Source organism: Aquarana catesbeiana, linkage group LG02 (genome assembly GCF_042186555.1).
Source record: "Aquarana catesbeiana isolate 2022-GZ linkage group LG02, ASM4218655v1, whole genome shotgun sequence".
NCBI classification, from domain to species: domain Eukaryota; kingdom Metazoa; phylum Chordata; class Amphibia; order Anura; family Ranidae; genus Aquarana; species Aquarana catesbeiana.
In genome coordinates, this window is record NC_133325.1 from 12956786 (window position 1) to 12980276 (window position 23491).

The following is a 23491-nucleotide window of genomic DNA, read 5'->3' on the forward strand; positions in this document are numbered from 1 at the left end:
TCAATAAAGACAGAGCTCTTATTAACACACACTCAAGCCTGTTTCCCGTGTCTCATTTGGTCTCTCACGGATCCGAGGGTCCCGGTGATCTGCCTGCATAGACCAGGGTGGTCGTCAAGGTGTATAATTCCTTTCAATGTAGAGCAACAATTCTTTTTTTTTTTTTTTTTTTAGATCTTCAGAGTTCTTTGCCATGAGGTGCCATGTTGAACTTCCAGTGACCAGTTTGAGAGAGTGAGAGCGATAACACCAAATTTAGCACACCTGCTCCCTATTCACACCTGAGACCATGTAACACTAACGAGTCACATGACACTGAGGAGGGAAAATGGCTAATTGGGGCCAGTTTGGACATTTTCACTTAGGGGTGTACTCACTTTTGTTGCCAGCGGTTTAGACATTAATGGCTGTGTGAGTTATTTTGAGGGGACAACAAATTTACACTGTTATACAAGCTGTACACTCACTACTTTACATTGTAGCAAAGTCTCTTTTCTTCAGTGTTGTCACATGAAAAGATATAATAAAATATTTACAAAAATGTGAGGGGTGTACTACTGTATAATACTGTATATATGTATACAATGTTAAGCTTAGTATCTCAAAACACTTTTTATACAGACTGTGTGACCCCATATATCTGTCTAGCTTCCTTATGTCACCCATAATACTCCACATAGTCTACAGAGGCCAATATCACTGTGACAGCTCCTGTGTTCCCCATGAAAGAATTGACAACATGCTGAGTTCAGGAATAATCTTTTTATTACATTCAATATAGAAAAGTCTAAAGAAACAGTTCTTATAGACAGAGATATAATACATTTCATAAGGAAAATATGATCATGTATAATAATATCAAATACAGATGATTATTATTGGATTATACAATGAATACATGGTGGAGAAGGATATGGGGTTTTGGTAGATCATAAGCTCAGTAATAACATGCAATGCCAAGCTGCGGTTTTCAAAGCAAGCAAAGTCCTTTCTTGTATTAGGAGAGGTATGGACTCCAGAGAGAGATATATAATTTTGCCCCTCTACAAGTCATTAGTAAGACCTCATCTGGAATATGCAGTTCAGTTTTGGGCACCAGTTCTCAAAAATGATATCGGGGGAACTGGAGAAAGTGCAGAGAAGGGAAACCAAACTGATAAGAGACATGGAGGAGCTCAGCTATGAGGAAAGATTAGAGGAACTTAATTTATTCACTTCTTGAGAAAAGGAGAATAAGGGGGGATATGATCAACATGTACAAATATATAAGGGGTCCGTATAGTGAACTTGGTGTTGGGTTATTCACTTTACAGTCAACACAGAGGACAAGGGGGCACTCTTTACACCTAGAGGAAAAGAGATTTCATCTCCAAATACGGAAAAGTTTCTTCACAGTAAGGCTCGGTTCACACTGGGGAGACTTGGGATCCGACTTGTACGCCCTCAAGTCGCCCCAAGTCGCCCCAGAAATAGTTTTGATGGGAGTTAACGCTAGTGTCTTAATAGACACTACTGAAGTCGCTCCGACTTCAGAGCGTACTCCCTGTACTACTTTGATCCAACTTGGTAGGCGACCTGTACCATAGAAATCAATGGAAGTCGCCTCCAAGTCGGATCTCTCTGTAAAGTCAAGTGACTTTGCAGGGAAAACCCCTCCCTCCCCCCCTCCCTCCCAGAGAGCTGATTGCCCCGTGATTGGCCACAGGCGAAGTCGCCTGTCATGGAGGCGACTTCAAGTCGCCTCGTAATTTGCCGAAGTTGCGCTGAAGTCGCGCTGAAGCCGCGTTGAAGTCGCGGTACAAAGTCGCGCTAAAGTCGTGTTGCCCATGTGTGAACCGACCCTAAGAGCTGTGAAAATCTGGAATAGACTCCCTCCAGAGGTGGTTCTGGCCAGCTCAGTAGATTGCTTTAAGAAAGTCCTGGATTCTTTCCTAAATGCACATAATATAACTGGGTACTGACATTTATAGGTAAAGTTGATCCAGGGAAAATCTGATTGCCTTTTAGGGGTTAGGAAGGAATTTTTTCCCCTGCTGTAGCAAATTGGATCATGCTTTGCTGTTTTTTTTGCCTTCCTCTGGATCAACTGTGGGTATAGGATTGGGTATATGGGATTGTATGATATTATTTATTATTTTTTATTTATTTTTATGGTTGAACTAGATGGACTTGTGTCTTTTTTTCAACCTGACTAACTATGTATTATGGCATGGACCCTGGATTCAAACACTGCACTGGCCATATAGAGAATATAGGATTTATAGCATGCAAATTGGTGATTACACACATCAAACGCTGGTGAGCAGGTTTGAGTTTAAATAATGGCGGTCAAGAAGTAGGGCCAGGTCAGTTTGACTGGGCACACTACACCATAGCTCCCAACTGTTCCTGGTTTCAAGGGACTGTCCCTGATTTGGAGCAACATAGAAAAGCCTTGAAGAAGTCACGTGACCAGTGATACAACACGTCTCGCGGAGCCGGTGACATCACTTCTGGTGTCTCGGAAACCCGGAAGGAGCGATGAGGAGGCAAGCTTTTCTATATCATGCAATACTAAATATGATTGCTATGTGAGTGGGCATTTTTTGTGCAATACAATTTTAATTATTGAAGCAATTTTGCTTGATGAAGGTTTTCTTTTCATTTTGAGTTAATATTGAAGAAGCTGTTCTTAGTATCTCTGAGGAGAAGCTGCTCTGAGTAATTGAAGAGACCAGAAAGACCAAAGGGACAGCGGTGATACCAGTCAGGAGTTTTAAAGACCACAATACCAGAGACGTGATTAGACCCAAAGGGTCTTCTCCTAAGGTGAACAGGCAATTCACCAGGAGGTGGCGGTGGTGGTTTTCATTATCACCAATCTTTAGTGATCAGTTGCACTTGTTGGAGCAAGTTGTTTACAGAAGAATTAGTCTTTTTGACTTTATGGGACTTGAATTCTAATTTGAAATTTTTTTGGAACTACTATAGTGTGTATATTATTGTTTCACTGTAATTTTTGTGTTCATGTTGCTGAATTTAGAGTATTGGGACACTCTCACTAGTTGAATTAGCGCACCATTTTCTTTTGTTTACATTTAACATTGGGGAAATTTACCTTCACTTCCTGTCCTGTAGACACAACATCAGGAAGTGAGGGATATACCCTTTTAGACAGCTATAAAGTGTGCTTTTTGGAGGATTTAACTCCATTGCTTTTCTGGAGACATCGTAAATTTGGGATTTCCCATCACCTTTAGCTCTGATGACAACGTTTTGGGCTCAGATACACTTTAAGGGATCAGGCACACAGGGTGTGTAATTTTACGTAGGTCTTTGCTGGCAGCAAGGCCTCTAGGTGGTGGCACGATCCCACATAAAATCTTGTCCATAGGCTGTATGCATTTGTGCTAACATTATATTAAACATTATAGTACATCTGAAGACATACCTTCCAACTTTTCAAAATGAGAACGAGGGACACCCATTAGCAAAGGTATGTAGGCATACCTCCTGCCATGTATACTTAAAGGAGAATAATGCAAAAAAAAAATGATTACTCAAACCCACAAGTGCTTTTTTTTTTTTTGCACCTACTATTCCTTTATATTGGCTTCTGAAATTTACAAATGCAGAAATTTTAGAAATTGGATAAAAGGTTTAGCACTTTAAGTAACTTTATCCCTCCTTTTCCCCTCTTTCCTCATAAATTCACATTAAGGGGTCTATCTCGGAGGGCCATGCTGAGCTGTCCTTTATGTGGGACCTCTGTTCTTTCCCCTTCTGGTTGCCATTGGACCTCCCATTCTGTGGTGATGCATTGATCTACTTCACCGGGTCGGTGTCCTCTTGGGCCTACAGTTGCAACACATTTCCTAACATTCTGGATATGAGATTATCTCAAGAGCCATACAGTTTGTACGGTTAGTCTATAAACATTCATATATAAATTCAAGTGTGATGATATGCCTATTTACTCTCTAAGTTGCATTTTCACTGTACATTTATCATTATGTATTGAATTTTTGTTTATCTGTTTAATTGCAGACATTTTTACATTCTGCGATAAATCGCATACACCCCTGATGAAGAAATAGCAATCCAAGCAAATTTTGAAACGCGTTGGGTATCTCTGTTGCGTTTATCTTCAACTTAACAGACTTCTGCGATCATTGTCTGTCCAAATTGTACTGCACTGTATGTTCACTCACCTCCAGAATACCATTTTGATATTGTCATGTGTATTGTTTATGTGCTAATTATTTTAAACATATTCCCTTAATAAATTTATAATATTTTATACTCTCTTCATACTTCATTTGCCATCTGCCCTATTCAAAGTCCCACCAAGAGGAAATTTTCTTTCTTTTCAATCCAAAGGTTTAGCACTGTGAGACACTTTTTGAAAGTAGTGCATTTTATATACAACTATATAGATCAGGCCAAAATGAGGGACAAATAAGGAGGAAAAAGGGACAGAGGGACTTTGTTCCAAATCAGGGACAGTCCCTCGAAATCAGGGACAGTTGGAAGCTATGTGTGTGAAGCATATAGAGTAAATGTACGATATTGGCCCTATTAGCTGCATGGATGCAGGTTTCTCCTGCTGCTTAGCATCCCTGGTTGCTAGCGTGCAGGTGGCTCTAACAGTGTACATTTGCGCTATATGCATGTGCTAACATTTACATGAATACATATTACAATGCAAAAGTATCCTATTGGCTGCTAGGATGCAGGTACTAGCCTAGAATCCTTGGTCGCTAGGATGCAGGTGGTTCTTGCTGCCTAGTTTCCATGGTTGGCTACTATTGCCTAGCATTGTTGGTTGCTAGGAAGCAGAAAGCTCCTACCGTCTAGCGTCCTTGGTTGCTAGGATGCAGTTGGCTCCAATAGGGTACATTAGTTCTGTATGCATGTGCTAACATTTACATGCATACAGCCAAGGCATTTTTTTCGGAAGGGACACAGGGGAACATAGTTCTGGCACCTCCAGAACTGAATGTATGTAATTGCAAGGGGTTCTGGGGTGTGCTGGAGGTTCTATTGATGCTGGCTGCTGGGGAATCTATTGTTGCTGAGGGGATCTTTTTTTGTGGAGGAAGAGGGTTTATTGTTGCTGGGGAGGTCTTTTGTTGCTCGTGGGGGATCTATTGTAGCTGGGGTGGGTCTTATGTTGCTGGGGGGCCAATCGTTGCTGGGGGGATTTACTGTTGAGGGAGGGGTCCTTGTTGCTGACTACTGAAGGGTCTATTGATACTAGCTGCTGGGGAATCTATTGTTGCTGGAGGGGATCTATTTTTGCTGGGGGTCTATTGCTGCTGGGATGGCCTTTGTTGCAAGTGGGTGATTTATTGTTGCTGGTGGTGGGATTTATGTTGCAGGGGGTCAATCATTGCTGGGAGGGTTCTACTATTGAGATAAGGGTCTAATGTTGCTGGCTGTTGGGAGTCCATTGTTGCTGGGGTGGATCTTTTGTCACTGGGGTGTCAATTGTTGCTAGATCTATTTTAATGCCTTTCTTATTATCATTAACAAATGTAACACAAAATACTTAGCACCACAAAATGATACTTGGTTCTGTATTCTCTAAAAGGGGTGGTAATGGGAGGTGGGAAGGGGGTGGAACAAAGGAATGGTGCTCGGAGGTGGGTAGGGGGCGGAGTCAAGGGGTGACTCCAAAGGGAGGAGTTCCTGCCCCTATTCTCTGAGGGGGAAAAAAAGCCCTGCATACAGCTCTCAGTGCAAAAGTACGCTATTGGCTGCTAGGATGCAGGTAACTTGCCTAGCATCCTTGGTTGCTAGGATGCAGGTGGTTCCTGCTGTCTAGTTTCCATGGTTAGCTACTATCGCCTAGCAACCTTGGTTGCAAGGAAGCAGGTCTAGCATTCTTGGTTGCTAGGATGCAGGTGGCTCTAATAGAGTACATTAGTGCTGTACGTATATGCTAAAATTTACATACATACAGCTTACAGTGTAGAAGGGGTCTTATTGGCTGCTGGGACATGGGTACACTACCACCTAGAGTCCTTGGTTGCTAAGATGCAGGTGGCTCTACATTTGTGCTGTACACATGTGCTAATGTTTAAGTTTGTACAAAACATAGTGCAAAATGTACCCTATTGGCTCTATTAGCTGCTAGGATGCAGGTTTTTCCTGCCGCCTAACATCCTTGGTTGCTAGGAAGTAGGCGCCAAAAGAGTACATTTGTACTGTACAGGGTACCCTTGTAAATATAACCATGAACATTTACATACATATAGAGTAAAATATGCTTCATACTCAAATCCTGATAGGACAAAGGGGCGGAGTCTGTGTCATGGTGGTCATTTACTAAGAGACACCTAAAATAGACCCTAAGTAAATGGCAAACGCTATTGCCTCTGAAGTCCCCGAGGTAATGGTACTAACAATTTTACATTCAATATTCAAAACACTCCCAAAAACTCACTGGGGCTAACTACAAAAACACCTAATCATCCAACAAGAAAAGGTCACCCCAACATACCGTATAGACACTAAATGACCAAAATTCTGTTTATACCTGACCATCACACCTATATGAGATTGTTGGCTATAACATTCCAAAAACATGACCATTAATATGGAATTACCCCCTATAACAGCTTCCATTCCCCTGAGAAGGCTTTAGACAAGATTTTGGAGTATGTCTTTGGGAATTTATGCCAATTTATGAGGTTAGGTTCTGATGTTGGATGAGTAGACCTGGCTCACCAAAGGTGTTCAGTAGAGTTGAGGTCAGACTTCAGTGCAGGACACTCGAGTTCCTCCGCAACTGGTCACACCATGTCTTTATGGAGCTGGCTTTGTACACAGGACACAGTCATGCTGGAACAGAATAGGGTCTTCACCAAACTGTTACCACAAGACTGAAAGAGCACAATTTGTTTGCAATGTTTTTTGTATGATGTAGTGTTAGTACAGTAGTAGTACCTTTTATTGGAATCACCTTAACTCAATTTAGTAGGGCACCCCAATACTTTTGGCCTTAGAGGTAGGTGTGATGGTCAGATATCTCCAAACTTTGGCCATTAACCGCTTGCCGACCAGCGTACGCCAATGTACATTGGCAGAATGGCGCTGGTAGGCAAAAGGGCGTAAAGGTACGTCCCCTTTAAGAAGAGGTGTTGCGGGCGTGCGCCTGCCGCGGTCTCTGTGACTGCAGCTCCCGCGGACTCAATGTCCACTGGGTGCCCGCGATCATGTCACGGAGAGGAAGAACGGGGAGATGCTTTTGTAAACAAAGCATTTCCCCGTTTTGTCTAGTGACAGGACAGAGATCACAGCTTTCTGACTGTCATCGGGAGCAGTGATCACTGTCCTGTGTGTTAAAGCCCAGCCCCCTAACAGTTAGAATCACTCCCTCGGACACACTTAACCCCTTCACTGCCCCCTAGTAGTTAACCCCTTCACTGCCAGTGTCATTTACACAGTAATCAGTGCATTTTCATAGCATCGATCGCTCTATAAATGACAATGGTCCCAAAATAGTGTAAAAAATGTCCGATGTATCTGCCATAATGTCGCGGTCCAGATAAAAATCGCAGATCGCCGCCATTACTAATAAAAAAAAAAAAATTAAAAATAAAAATGCCATAAAACTATCCCCTATTTTGTAGACGCTATTAATTTTGCGCAAACCAATCATTATACGCTTATTGCTATTTCTTTTACCAAAAATATGTAGAAGAATACATATCAGCCTAAACTGAGGAAAAAAAATAGTTTTTTTATATATTTTTGGGGGATATTTATTATAGCAAAAAGTAAAAAATATTGTGTTATTTTCAAAATTGACGCTTTTTTTTGTTTATAGCGCAAAAAAAAAAAAACCGCAGAGGTGATCAAATACCACCAAAAGAAAGCTCTATTTGTGGGAAAAAAAGGACGTCAATTTTGTTTGGGTGCAACGTCGCACGACCGCGCAATTGTCAGCTAAAGCGACGCAGCGCCGAATCACAAAAAGTGCTCTGGTCAGGAAGGGGGTAAAATCTTTCGGGGCTGAAGTGGTTAAATCTATATTTAAATGTTAAATATGTCTGGTTCTCTATACCAAGTAAACTTTTGTAAATCTCCCCCATTGCGTTTACTGTCTGTGTTCAAGCTGGAAATATTTTTACTGTGTCTGAGGTCTCCAGGACAGGAATAAAGGGGAATGGCAACAATGGAGACACAGAAAGTGATAAAAACCTGACAGCGGTTCTAACCATTCCCCACTCCATCTAAAACGGAAATGTGGTGGCCTGAGCTCCACTTTAGCAAATTAGAGCAGGAGAATTAATAAGTGTATTTTCTGGAATAACCGACTTCTCAGACCCCCAATATCAAGGTGGTCAGTTGGTATACGAGCTCCTCAAAAAACAGCAGTTAAATATGATATATTGTCAAAGCAAGAAGAGCTATCAAAGCCAGAGATGAAAAAATCCGGGTCCCTGGAAAAAACATCAAAGTAAAACTTTAGAATGTGATAATTACTAAACAATAACACCATGATTCAGAGAAAAGACCCTTAAAGGATGGAAGGATCACGATCTTTAAACTGGTTCTAAAGGCAGAAGGTTTTTTTTACATTAATGCATAAAATGTAAACACCCCCCCCATACTTACCTGAGCCCTATCTCGATCCAGTGATGTGCATGAGAGCAGCGGCCCTCCCGAGTCTCTCTCTCTCTCTCTCTCTCTCTCCTAAGTGGCTCACCCAGCCGCGGGAGCCATTAGCTCCCGCTGCTGTCAATCACAGCCAGTGAGCCAATAAGGAGAGAGCAGGGGGTGGAAAGAGGATTGGGGCTGCTCTGTGCAAAATTATTATACAGAGCAGTTAAGTATAACATGTTGGTTTTTTGTGTTTTTTGATTTTTTTTTTTTATAATACCTTTAAAATCACTTTAATGTGTGCCTGACCTTCTCTCTCTGATTGCACTTACCACGGAGATATCACACCCTCTAACATGACCCTATATAAGGTAGTAAATACTCTGCTCCTGACCTTCCCTCTACGTTCCTGATTACGCTCACCATCCGGGATATCACACCCTCCAACATGATTTTCCATCAGATAGATAATACTCTGCTCCAGACCTTATCCCTACCTTCCTGATTACACCCACCACCAGGATATCACACCCTCCAACATGACCTTCTATCCAATAGAAAATACTCTGCTCCTGAGCTTCCCTCTATCTGATAGAAGGTCATGTTGGAGGGTGTGATATCCCGGATGGTTTGTGTAATCAGGAACTTAGAGGGAAGCTCAGGAGCAGAGTATTTTCTAAGTTCACGATTACACCCACCATCCGGGATATCACACCCTCCAACATGGCCTTCCATCAGATAGAAAATGATTTGCTCCTGACCTTCTCCCTACCTACCTTCCCTCTACGTTCCTGATTACGCTCACCATCCGGGATATCACACCCTCCAACATGATTTTCCATCAGATAGATAATACTCTGCTCCAGACCTTATCCCTACCATCCTGATTACACCCACCACCAGGATATCGCACCCTCCAACATGACCTTCTATCAGATAGAGGGAAGCTCAGGAGCAGAGTATTTTCTATCTGATAGAAGGTCATGTTGGAGGGTGTGATATCCCGGATGGTGGGTGTAATCAGTAACTTAGAGGGAAGCTCAGGAGAAGAGTATTTTCTAAGTTCCTGATTACACCCACCATCCGGGATATCACACCCTCCAACATGGCCTTCCATCAGATAGAAAATGATTTGCTCCTGACCTTCTCCCTACCTACCTTCCCTCTACGTTCCTGATTACGCTCACCATCCGGGATATCACACCCTCCAACATGATTTTCCATCAGATAGATAATACTCTGCTCCAGACCTTATCCCTACCATCCTGATTACACCCACCACCAGGATATCGCACCCTCCAACATGACCTTCTATCAGATAGAGGGAAGCTCAGGAGCAGAGTATTTTCTATCTGATAGAAGGTCATGTTGGAGGGTGTGATATCCCGGATGGTGGGTGTAATCAGTAACTTAGAGGGAAGCTCAGGAGCAGAGTATTTTCTAAGTTCCTGATTACACCCACCATCCGGGATATCACACCCTCCAACATGGCCTTCCATCAGATAGAAAATGATTTGCTCCTGACCTTCTCCCTACCTTCCTGATTACACCCACCTCTGAGATATCAAACCTCCATGACTTTCCCTAAAGTGAAAATACTCAGCTCCTGACATACTCTTTGCCTTGGTGAGAAGACTCACCACTGGGATATCACAACCCACTTCAACATGACCCTCTATAATGTAGTAAATACTCTTCTGACCCTCTCTTCACCTTTGTGGCTACACCCACCACAAGGATATCAGACCCTCCATAAGGCAGAAAAAACTAGGAAGTATGGGGGAATGTTTTCTTTGATGTTTCTGGCTTTCTTATGAAGAAATACATATAATATCTGTCTTGTGATATACTCTAAATATTAGAATCCATGATTAGTTTAGGAGAAGGTTTCATGCTTACCTCCGCTGGTCACACATGTATTGCTTTTTCCTCCTGTAAAAACAATGACCAGAAATGTCATATCACAACTAGGGATGCACCGATAACAATACCTATCTGCTCTACTCCAAATTTTCATAGGGCCCCCATCCAGCCGATGATAGAAATCCATGGCCGTTTGAGGAGATGTATAAGCGGGCAGTCCCCAAGCTGACATCACTTCCTCCCTATACTGTCAGGAATCCCAGAACTTCTCCCCCCAGCCCTGTGAGCACATCCAGTGGCCGTAATTTTCTATCGTCGGCAGGACAGGAACACTATGCAGATTTGGATTTGAGTAGATCTGTACTTTGACATGAGTTATAACATTTTTAATAAACTGCCCACTAGATGGCGCTTTCCTTTCTATACTGGGTTCACACAGGAGCTGTGGGGGAAATCACATGCGATTCGGACAGGAATTGCACAGCATTCCTGTTCAAATTGCATGTGATTCTTTGCAATGTGATTTGCGCCTATTCATTTTGTATGGACGCAAATCGCAAAGCATCAGTATCGGCAAGTACTTGATGGAAAGTATCAGTACTCGTACTCGGCGGTAAAAAAATGGTATCAGTGCAATCCGAATCACAATAAGACAAAACACAGACTCTACTACAACAGCAGGCCCAGACTGGCCATAGAGCTAACCGAGCCACATGTCCTAACGCGGCCCGGGGGTCGGCAAGCTGTCGATCGCGAACGACCGGTCGACCGCTACATTTGATGGGCGCTGGTGAGGCTGCATTTGATAGATGCTGGTGAGGCTGCATTTGATGGGCTCTGGTGAGGCTGCATTGATGGACGCTGCTGACGCGGCATTTGATGGGCACTGGTGAGGCTGCATTGATGAACACTGGTGAGGCTGCATTTGATGGGCGCTGGTGAGGCTGCATTGATGGGCGCTGGTGAGGCTGCATTGATGGGCACTGGTGAGGCTGCATTGATGGGCGCTGGTGAGGCTCCATTTGATGGGCGTTGGTGAGGCTACATTGATGAATGCTGGTGAGGCTGCATTTGATGGGTGCTGGTGAGGCTACATTTGATGGGCGCTGGTAGGCTGCATTTGATGGGCGCTGGTGAGGCTGCATTGATGGACGCTGGTGAGGCTGCATTTGATGGGCGCTGGTGAGGCTACATTTGATGGGCGCTGGTGAGGCTGCATTTGATGGGCGCTGGTGAGGCTACATTTGATGGGCACTGGTGGGCTGCATATGATGGGCGCTTCATTAAAAAGGGTGGGGTATACATGGGCAGGGAAAAGAGGGTGGAGCCAAGGGGGGCGGCAAAATGAGGTTTCGCCTAGGGTGTCAAAAATCCTTGCACCAGCCCTGAACACGGGGTCGGCAAGCTGTCGATCGCGAATGACCGGTCGACTGCAGGGAGTTGACAGGTGGATTGTGACCATGGCTCGGCCTTCCCCCCAGCCACCAACACTCTCATGTTAACTGCAGAATGGAGAGCGGGAGGCAGCATAATGCTGGATGAGGGTCTGGGCGGGAGCTGCCTCAGTGATTGGTTGCTAGGCGGTCCTAGCAACCAATCAGTAGCTTGCTATTATGAACTCTGGCAGCACCTGCTCTTGCCTTCCACCCAGTACTTTGCTGTTTCCTGATCTCCTCTGCTGTACACACGCCGGCAGGTAGGAAGTGCTACCTACACAGCGCCGTGTGTATGTTGGGGGGAATGATGTGAAGGGGACAGAGGAAATACTGTTGGAGGGGGGACAGAGGACACTACGTTGGGGGGAGGGGAATATTGTGATGCACTGCTTTGGGGGACGGGGAGGCAGAAGACACTGCTTTCAGGGGGCACGGGGAGCAGAGGTCACCTTGTGAGGGGCAGAAGACACTGCTATGGGGGGGTAGCGGACACTACAGTGGGGAGGGTGATGTGAAGGGGGGCTAAGGACACTCTTTTGGGGGAGGTACAGGACACTACTGGGGGAAAGGGGCCAGAGGATGCTACAGATGGGGGGGGGGCGGTGATGTGAAGGGGGGAAGAGGACACTGCTTTGGGGGGTACAGGACACTTCTGTGTGGGGAGGGGGGCAGAGGACGTTACAGGGAGGTGATGTGAAGAGGCAGAGGGCACAGTATTGGGGAGCACAGGACACTACTGTGGGGGGAGAGGGGCAGAGGACATTACAGGGAGGGGGGTGATGTGAAGAGGCAGAGGGCACAGTATTTGGGAGTACTGAACACTAATGTGGGGGGGGGACATTACAGGGGGGTGATGTGAAGAGGCAGAGGGCACAGTATTGGGGAGTAAAGGACACTACTGTGGGGGGAGGGAGGCAGAGGACATTACAGGGGGGGTGATGTGAAGGAGGAAAGAGGACACTGCTTTGGGGGGTACAGGACACTACTGTGGGGGGAGGGGCAGAGGAAATTACAGGTGGTGATGTGAAGGGGCAGAGGGCACAGTATTGGGGAGTACAGGACACTACTGTGCAAGGGGGGGGGGGGCAGAGGACATTACAGGGAGGTGATGTGAAGAGGCAGAGGGCACAGTATTGGGGAGTACAGGACACTACTGTGGGGGGAGGGGGGCAGAGGACATTACAGGGAGGTGGTGTGAAGAGGCAGAGGGCACAGTATTGGGGAGTACAGAACACTAATGTGGGGCGGGGGGGGGAAGAGGACATTACAGGGAGGTGGTGTGAAGAGGCAGAGGGCACAGTATTGGAGAGTACAGAACACTACTGGGGGGGAGGGAGGCAGAGGACATTACAGGGGGTGATGTGAAGGGGGGAGGAGGACACTGCTTTGGGGGGTACAGGACACTACTGTGGGGGGAGGGGCAGAGGACATTACAGGGGGGTGATGTGAAGGGGCAGAGGGCACAGTATTGGGGAGCACAGGACACTATTGTGGGGTAGGGGGGCAGAGGACATTACAGGGAGGTGATGTGAAGTCGCAGAGGGCACAGTATTTGGGAGTACAGGATACTACTGTGGGAGAGAGGGGGGCAGTGAACAACACAGGGGGGTGATGTGAAGAGGCAGAGGGCACAGTATTGGGAGCACAGGACACTACTGGGGGGGCAGAGGACATTACAGGGGGTGATTTGAAGGGAGGGAAGAAAACACTGCTTTGGGGGGTACAGGACACTACTGTGGGGGGAGGGGGCAGAGGACATTACAGGGGGGTGATGTGAAGGGGCAGAGGGAACAGTATTGGGGAGTACAGGACACTAAGTGGTGGGGGAGGGGGGGTGATGTGAAGAGGGCAGGGGATATGTCTTTGGAGGGTACAGGAAACAACTGTGGAGGAAGGGGGGCAGAGGAAACTACAATGGTGGTGGTGGGGTGATGTTAAGGTGGCAGAGGACACTGCTATGAGGGTTACAGGACACCAGGGACGTCTGGTGAGGTGAGTTGGCTGGTGAGGCACTGGCTAGTATCAGAGCCAGATACACACAGGTTACATACGCCACGATCGTTAGAGCGAGAGCAATAATTCTAGCACTAGACCTCCTCTGTAACTCTAAACATGTAACCGGTAAAAAATATTTAAAGCGTCACCTATGGAGATTTTTAAGTATTGAAGTTTGACGCCATTCCACGAGTGTGCGCAATTTTAAAGCGTGACATGTTAGGTATCTATTTACTCGGCGTAACATCATCTTTCACATTATACAAAAAATTGGGTTATCTTTAGTGTTTCTTTTTTATATTCATGAAAGTTTTTTTTTTGTTAACGCGTTTGAGATTTCACAGTAAATAGTTAAATAATAAATTATTATCTTATAACAAATAGCATAATGATATATGATTTGGCTTGAATAAAACAGTACTTTTTCAACAGAATCAGTTTCTCCCTCTTAACTGTGTGAGAAAAACATTGGATTGTGGGTAAATCTTGTACCCATAAACACATGTTTTTTCCTTCTAGTTAAGAGGGATGGGCTGGAAGGGAGCATGTGGCTTTTAGACACGCCCCCTTCTATGAAAATGCAGTGAGAGGCGTGCCTCCACTGCAGCATTTTTATTGGACAGCTGGGGCTAATGGTACTTTACCATTAGTCCAAGGCTCCAAGCTGTCCATTGAGCTCAGTGCATCTGACAAGAAGTGAGGAGAGGCTCTGTGAGCTCGTCCTCTCAGTCTGCTGCAAACAGAGTGTGCCAGCTTGTATTTAAAGTGCCCACTCTATATGTAGCTTCTGACAGGCTGCACAAGGAGCCCCGCATCTCCGGAAACATAGATGATAGGAGTCCCAAATTTTTTATCAGTGGTGGGGTAGGACTTAGGTTACCTCAGGTCGCAGAGCTACGACCCCTGAAGTTCGTTATATTTTTATTTTAATTCTTTAATGTTCATGGCTCTGCCTCACCTGCCTCCCCTGACTGCACGTCACTACTGTGGGGGAAGAGGGGTAGAGAACACTACAGTGATGAGGGAGGAAAGGGGGGGGGGGTGATGATGTGAAAGCGGAAGAGGAAGGGGAGTTTAAAAAAAATGGGCTTCTCAGTCTAAAATGCCCGGTCCTATTTTTTCTCCCAGTTCGGGCCTGCACAACAGGGAATATGACCAACGCAGTGAGCAATATCATTCATTACTGTTCAATTTTTTAATAATTCTTGTAAAGAACCTTGATACAGTTTAAAATCATCATAACACTTGTATTATATGAGATTATGTGCACTAGGCAATTCTTTTTCCTGGTGTCTCCATGACAGCATACCTGTGATAAGCCCTGCCCCGGGCTCCTCCTCTCAGGATAGTGAATATATTATAAAAGAAAGACCAATACCCCCCCCCCCCCCCCCCCCCCCCCAGCATTCTCCTTTTTTTACTCATACCTCCATGGATAGTGGTGTGTGTGTCCTTGCCTCTGTCTTGTGCAGGTTCCGTCTGGGTTCTGAGCCTCCCCCAGATGCAGCCCTCATCCTTGGGCTTCTAAAAGTGCTAATAAGGTGGGGAGCCCCTTCTGAGGATCTTTTGGGGCCGCAGCAGTCTCCTAAATCGGAGTGGTTGGTCTGCAGATGGATTATGGGTAGTACCATGCTGGGGAGTAGGTAAGGTAGCATAGTTTAGCTTTATTTTCTGTCACTTCGTATTCATTATGTCTTTCACTTCTAATGCCCCGTACACACGCTCGGACTTTGTTCGGACATTCCGACAACAAAATCCTAGGATTTTTTCCGACGGATGTTGGCTCAAACTTGTCTTCCATACACACGGTCACACAAAGTTGTCAGAAATCCGATCGTTCTGAACGCGGTGACGTAAAACACGTACGTCGGGACTATAAACGGGGCAGTGGCCAATAGCTTTCATCTCTTTATTTATTCTGAGCATGCGTGGCACTTTGTCCGTCGGATTTGTGTACACTTGATCGGAATTTCCGACAACAGGTTTTGTTGTCGGAAAATTTTATATCCTGCTCTCAAACTTTGTGTGTCGGAAAATCCGATGGAAAATGTGTGATGGAGCCCACACACGGTCGGAATTTCCGACAACAAGGTCCTATCACACATTTTCAGTCGGAAAATCCGACCGTGTGTACGGGGCATAAGAGTGTATGGGGAGTCTGTGGCGTCCTTGGGGATCGGCGGCGAGCATGCTCGCATCGGCCTCCGTGCGACGCATGCGCAATAGTGGTAAAGACTCAGGTGCCATCTTCCTAGAGGGACTCAGCTTAGGCTGTTGCCCTCGCTATAGGAGGATAGCTGGGGGGGGGGGGGGGGGGGGGGGGGGGGCGGACGTTAGGCTATGTCCATGCCCTCTTTCCCTTCCCTGGTCCTATTTAAGGAGCAAAGGAGTTTAGTATGGCGGTCTGCTTTGGTGCAGCAGGTTGTCTGTGCCGAGTGCTCCTGTATGACCGCAGTCCATGTTCTCTGGTAGGTAAAAAAAATAGGGGAAAATGTTGTTGGTTTTTTTCTTTTGTGTCTGTACTTGCAAAGGTAAAAGAGGGGAGGGAAAGGTGAAAATAGGGGAAAATATTTTGTTTAGCATATTTTTGTTTTTAATTTTCGACGGAGTTTGGAGTCAGAAGTTGTGTATAGCTGAAATCTTCCTTTTTTCTTTTTCTTCTTTTTTTTTTCTTCTCCCCCTCTTCTTCTTCGTTTCTCTAGGTAAGGACATGCACTTCGGTTCCTGGAAAAAAAAATGAAGAAATTTATTTTTGTTTGCTTGTTAGAAAAAATGTGCTTTTACGCTGTTATCTTGGTGTATAGGGCTGAAACAAAAGATAAGTCTAACAGGACTTCTGGCCACCATGGAGGTCATTCCCATCCAAGCCATGTTGGTCGTCTAGATCACGACGTCATTCAGATGACAGATCTTCTTCCAAGAGACATCAATCGACAAATTCTCCTAGATGAGAAGGTCCAAAAAAGTGTTTGGGCTTGTGGTGCTGTTCCTATGGCAGATAAACTGGTCTGCAAGGATTGTTTTCAAAGCTATGCTTCACAAGGGGAGGCTGAAGCTCAGCAAGTTACAGACTTGAACAAAAAAGTCGTTAAGGACTCACTTGCAGAACTAGTGGGAACAACGCTTCCCCAGCAGATTGCGACAGGTGAGCAGGAGAAGACGGCAGATGTAGTGCTCCCGGGTCCCTCTGCCACTGGTTCTGGTTGGTCCGCATCAGTACCTCCTCTTACGACTGTCACAAGAGTCACAAGAATCCGCGGATGAGACTGACCCATAGGGCTTCAGTTTTTCTTTAGTCAATCCGTTTGTGTCAGCCATGAAGCAGGCTATAGGTTGGGAGGAACCTCCTAAAAAGTCGAGGTCTTATTTTCCCTTTTTGAAGAAAAGACTTTTTCCCGCTTATGGAGAAAGTGAAAGACCTCATCTTGGATGAATGGAAAAAGACTGAGAAACATTTTTCCTCAAACCAGTTGCATAAACTTTACCCTTTAGCTGAATTAGACTCAGCTCTTTTGGACACCTCCTCGGTGGTTGACACCGCGGTAGTTCGCCTAGCCAAGAACCTTACCTTGCCAATAGAGGACTCAGCCTCCTTTAAGGATCCGTTAGTTAGGCGCAGTGATTCAGACCTTAAGAAGGCCTACCAGTCGGCTGGAGGTGCCTGCAGACCAGCGGTGGCGTTAACATCAGTCTCAAATGCCATTAGGGTCTGGATGGAGAACATCCAGACCCTAACGACAAGGCGTCCCAAAAGATGATATCATTAAAGTACTGGAAGAGCTCAAGATGTCAGCTGATTTTGTGGGGGAAGCGGCCATCGATGCAATAAGATTTTCAGCTAAAGCCATGCTGCGTACAATTATGACCAAACGGGCCTTGTGGCTAAAGCCATGGGCGGCTGATGCAGCCTCTAAACAGAATTGGTGCAGGATCCCCTTTGACAGAAAGGCACTATTTTGGGATAGACTTGAAAAGGCGATCTCCCAGGTAACAGGGGGAAACTCAGGTTTATTGCTTCAGGACAAGAGGATGAGAAGGTTTTTTCTGCAAGTTTCAGTCTTCCAAGAATAGGAATTTCTCTCAGTTCCATCAAAATAGAGATCCTAAAAGGAACTGGAGAAGCACTCACGCTACCTTCTTAAAATCTAATAAACAGAGAAATATTGCCAATGCCGAGGATGGAGCGATGGAGAGCCGAGAGGTTCACAGGGTTTTATTCAACCCTTTTTCTGATCCCCAAAAAGAATGGGGTTTGGATACCGGTGGTGGATTTAAAGCGTCTAAATCATTTCATTCATCTAGACATCTTCAAGATGGAATCCTTACAAATGATCATCCAGATGGTACAACCGGTAGATTGGATGATCTCAGTGGATCCCCAAGATGCCTACTTCCACGTGCTCATCCTCTCTGCTCCCTGCCTTCTAAAAATATCTAAGGGTGGCAGTAGGGCACACGCATCTTCAATTCCAGTGTCTCCCCTTTTGGCCTCTGCACCTCACCGAGGGTATTTTTGAAGATCCTAATTGCAGTTCTAGCCCCCTTAAGGGAGAGAGGGCTGAGAGTTTTTCATTATCTAGACGACATCTTGTTACTAGCTCTCAGCCCGGAACAACTTCTGGAGCACAAGAAGATCTTGCTGTCCACCCTAGCAAAATTTGGGGAAAAGTCTTCCTACACCAACCCAGACAAAGATCTACCTGGGAGCCTTGTTAAACACTTCGACCAGGACAGTGTGTCTTCCTCCCCAGAAAGTGGCGGCTATTTCCCAGAGGATGATCCAGGTCAGATCACTGTCCCACCTATCTGCATCAGGTTGCCTGAGTTTAATCGGGATTATGTCATCTTGCATCCTGATGCTGCCTTGGGCCCATTGGCACCTAAGGTTTTTTCAAGTAGGCTTCCTGTCGCAGTGGAAGAAACAGTCTTTGCATCAGCAGATTTTCATCTCGATCCCCATGAAGAGGAGTCTTCTTTGGTGGACGAAGAAAGATCGGATTGCGAAGCCATGGCATCTGCAGTGCCACTCTTGGACCATACTTACTACCGATGGAAGTTCAAGAGGCTGGGGAGCACACTGTGATCATCTTGAGGTGGAAGGGAAGTGGGATTTTCCCACGACGGGAATAGTCTCGAACGTCTTGGAAATACGGTCAGCCTATCTAGCCCTAGTGAATCTGGGGGACCATCTACTACAAAAACCGGACTTGTTACGCTTGGACAACAGAGTGGCAGTGGCATATATGCAGCGACAGGGGGAACTCACAGCATCCCGTTGTTGAAGGAAGTGGAGCCCATTATGTTGTGGGCAGAGAGAAACTTGCTGGAGCTCAAGGCAGTCTACCTTCCGGGCCGCCTGAACGAGAAGGCGGATCATCTGTCCCAGAACTTTCAAGACAGCAACAAATGGTCCCTTCACCCCTCAATATTCAGTTGGATCATGGGTCTCCAGAATCGATCTCTTCGCCTCAGCAGAGAATGCCAAATTGCCAAGGTTCCTTACATGTCTGCCTCATCTGCGGGCAGAGTCCGTGGATGCCCTTTTGAGTTTGTGGCAGTGCAGGACAGTTTATGCGTCCCCCCCCCAAAACTTTAATCTCGAGATTTCTCCTCAGATTACTGAATGAGTCAGTGTGGTAGCAATCCTCCCATACTGGCTGAGGAGGCTGTGGTTTCCTTGGGCAATGCACCTCAGCACTTGTCATCCTGTCAAGATTCCAATCTTACCTCAGCTTCTCACTCAAGAGTGATTTGTGCACCCAGCACCTCACAAACTAAATCTTCATGTTTGGATGTTGAAAGTCAAAAATTCCAATCTCTGGGTTGCTCATCGGAAGTGATCTCTACACTGCTAAAGGCCAGAAAGCCATCCACAAATGGTGTATACACCAAGATCTGGAACAAATTCAAATTGTTTGCAGCCGGCAGGTGTTTGGTCCCTTCCTCCTCGCTGCTCTTAGACTTCCTTCAAGCAGGCCTGAACCTTGGTCTCGGTCTAAGTTCCCTGAAAGTTCAGGTGGCAGCCATTTCGGCAGCCACACAAAAGAGATGGGCAGAAGACGTTCTTATCATCCAATTCCTCAGAGCAGTTAAGAAAATTAGACCACCAGTAAAGCGTGCTTTTCCTGCTTGGGATCTCTTTGTGGTATTGGACTCTCTGACAACTCAACCTTTTGCCCCATCGGAATCTGCTACATTATGGAACCTGACGCTCAAGACTGCCTTTTTGATTGCAGTGACTTCAGGGAACAGAGCCTCAGAACTACAATCATTAGGGGCAGAGGATGAGCATATATCTTTCTTCCCAGACAGAGTGGAGCTTCGGACAGTGCAAGGATTTGTGCTTAATGTGTCTTCCCGATCCACTCTCACGGAGGCTTGGGCTCTACCTACGTTTCCAGATCCACAGTCAGGGTCTTTACATGAACTAGACATGTCCAGAGTTCTAAGATATTACCTTCAGGCCACAGCATCCTTCAGGGCATCAAATAGACTATTTGTTCTACATTGGGGCAAGAATAGAGGAAAGGAAGCAGCCACAAGAACAATTGCCTCCTGGATTTGCAATTCAATTCTATTTCAAAGAACACATAGGGACATCTTGGGCTGCAAGGGCAAATGTCTCTCGATTTGCAGAGCAGCTTCCTGGTCTTCTTCAAACACATTCATACGACATTATAGAATTGATCCAGAAGCACTCACTTCAGTGGAGTTCGGAAGAAAAGCAATTTAGTCAGCTCTGATGTTTACTTAATAAAATTTCTTTATGAGCATTACCCACCCAGTTTTTCAGCTATCTATTGTATCACAGGTATGCTGCCATGGAGACACCAGGAAAACAGAAAATTGCATCATACTTACCGTAATTTTCCTTTCCTGGTGCCTATCCATGGCAGTATACATGCCCTCCCTTGGTATTCAATATAACAGGAGAATGCGGGGGGGTATTGGTCTTTCTTTTATAATATATTCACTATCCTGAGAGGAGGAGCCGGGACGGAGCTTATCACAGATATGTTGCCATGGATAGGCACCAGGAAAGGAAAATTACGATAAGCATGATACAATTTTCCGTTTTTTTTTCTCATTTTGGATAGATTAAGGGAGGGTTTTAACCGCTGTCAGATTTTTTTTTTCGCCATCTCTGTCCCATTGTGGAGATTTCCCTTCACTTCCTATCCCATAACCAAGCATGAAGTGAGATGATATTTCTGCAAATTAAAGGAATTTTTTGGGGACTCCAAGCTCACCAGAACTAGTGTCCCCATTGGAAGATTTTCCATCTATTACTTTTCTGGGGACAACCCAAAAATTGGGGTTTCCTTTTTACTTTCACTTTCAATGATAATGGTAAACAGGACAAATAGAGAAGGTGAATCCCCATAACAGGGGGCACAGACAGCAAAAAAAAACTGGCAGGGGCTCTAATCCTTCTCCACTCTGTCCAAAACTAAAAAAAAAAAGTTTTGCCTTTTTAATTATACTTTAACTCCATTTGTTTTTTGTTTTCAGAGTACATTTCTCCTAAAAGTGATCAGACAAAACTAATTCAGGTAATAAATCTAATTCTGGTTTGGAATATTTTTTATTTATTTATTTGTAATTTACGTACTGTAAACCTAATTTTCTAAGGAAACATTGAAATATCACCATCTGAAATGGCACCTTGTCCTGCTCTACTTAAGACTCTGTTATCACTAGGAATGTGCTCAGAGTTTTACATATTGCTCGTTTGAACAAATGATCATACATTCAACTTTTTGCTCATTTGATGGGAGCCAAACATTATCTATAGTAGCAGTATGTCTTCCGCTACTATATATGACAGCTTCCTGTCAATGGTTGTTAAGGAAGTAACAAGTTCCGGCATCCACCTCATCCTTAGCAACCAGTGACTTCACCCAGCCCTGTTTATTTACTGGCTGGGAACCCCCAGCTATGTAAACTAAGGGGCAAGGAAAGTGCTGACAGCATTGACCAAATATGGGCACGTGGCTATATTTTGGCAATGACCATATGGCCATTGCCATATTTTGGTCAAATGTACCACCTGGCAGATCCCACTCTTGTGTTTTACATTTAGCAGCAGGGAACAGGAGAAGTAATTTGCAGTGATTTGTGGTGATAAAGTATATCCTGCAGTCAGTCAGACATCATTCATTGTGATTGACCTTTGGCCTACCCCTGGGTGACAAGATTAACTATGGATTTACATCATAGGACATTTTTGGGGAGATTTTTTTTTTTTATGAATGAGTGGGGGAGTGCTGGTATCTGTGGGTCCCATTGTTTTAAAAAGGGGCTTCCAAATTCCAATCACCTGCAGGCCCCCACAACCACTAGGCCAAGGTTGTAGGGAAGAGGCCTCATCAACTTAGGGAGAAGGTGATCAATAAGAAGTGTATCTAGAAAGGTTTCCAGAAAAATGCTTCTCATTGGTCGACACGGTCATGGTATTGTACTGACCAATTTGCCATTGCAAGCATTATGAGACTTTCTCACTCCGTTGTTGTGTATTGTGGCATGCGGTGTTTGGATCACTACATCAGCAGCACAGGACATCATGACCACTATGTGCAGTGGGATGTCCCGAGGGTTGCCCAGGACATTTGAGGTTAGTTTGCCTTTAATTTTTTTTCTAAAAGGTGAATTTACTCTTTTAGTGATAACCTTATTGGCCAATAGAGTTGGGCGAACAGTTTGAGCCTAGCAAAACTTCGGCCCGAACATTGCTTGTTTACCCGTTCGGCGAACATCCAAATTTGCAGGTCGTTCGGCAGGATATTCGCCCGCTGAGCACCCCACAATGCACTGCGCGCTGCACAGTGCATTCTAGGGCCCTAATTGGATAAAGCAATGCACCTGACCGCTGGTCAGGTGCAAGAATTTGCAAAATCAGGGCACAGAGCACAGTCAGAGCCATGATTGGACAAAGTCATGATTCTCATAGCCCCACCCCACACTATAAAAGGTTTCTTCCCATTCATTTATTGTACTACTTTTTTGTTGAAAAAAACAATAAATATTTTGAAACGAAAAAAAAAAAAAAAAAAAAAAGATTTCTTCCCACAGGAACCTTTTGCAGTGTGTTGTTGGAGTGGAGATAGATAGAGCAGGGCTCAGTTTTCTATTAGTGAGTTAGTGTGTTCACTTATTGTAGCTTTGAGTGTAGAGTGTTAGTGTAGTGTTATTATAGTCTGAGTATGGCCCTCTGAATGATTTTGATTTGATACAGTTCAGACCTGAAGAAGGGATCCAAGTCATCCTGAAATATTGCATTTTTCAGGAATCAGGAGGGATTTTTTTCTCCCGTTGGAATAATTTGTACCACGACTTATCAGGATTTTTTTTTTCTTCTTCTGGATCAACTGTGGGTTTATGGTTTTGTAGTTGGAGGTTTACAATTCAGCTATTATTTTTTTTTTCTATTGGTTAAGCTCAATTGACTTGTTGGACGTGTATTTTCAAACTAAATATGTAACTACACTATATTGCCAAAAGTATTGTGACACCTACCTTTACACGCACATAAACCATCCCAGTCTTATGCCCCGATCACACGGTCGGACATTGATCGGACATTCCGACAACAAAATCCTAGGATTTTT

At 44.9% G+C, this 23491-nt stretch overlaps 1 protein-coding gene across 4 annotated transcripts in view; it reads right to left on the reverse strand.

The window, feature by feature from the left end:
• Positions 1-747: 747 nt before the first annotated feature.
• The window catches only part of LOC141126648 (ecto-ADP-ribosyltransferase 5-like), a 75771-nt gene continuing 53027 nt past the window's right edge, over positions 748-23491 (reverse strand). For all 4 annotated transcript variants that reach the window (XM_073612587.1, XM_073612586.1, XM_073612584.1 and 1 more), the window contains 2 exons: positions 10489-10521; positions 748-8429 (listed from right to left, as the gene is read on the reverse strand). In XM_073612587.1, coding sequence (XP_073468688.1) covers positions 8365-8429; positions 10489-10521 — 98 coding nt within the window. In that variant the 3' untranslated portion in view covers positions 748-8364. The remainder of the gene's footprint in view (positions 8430-10488; positions 10522-23491) is intronic.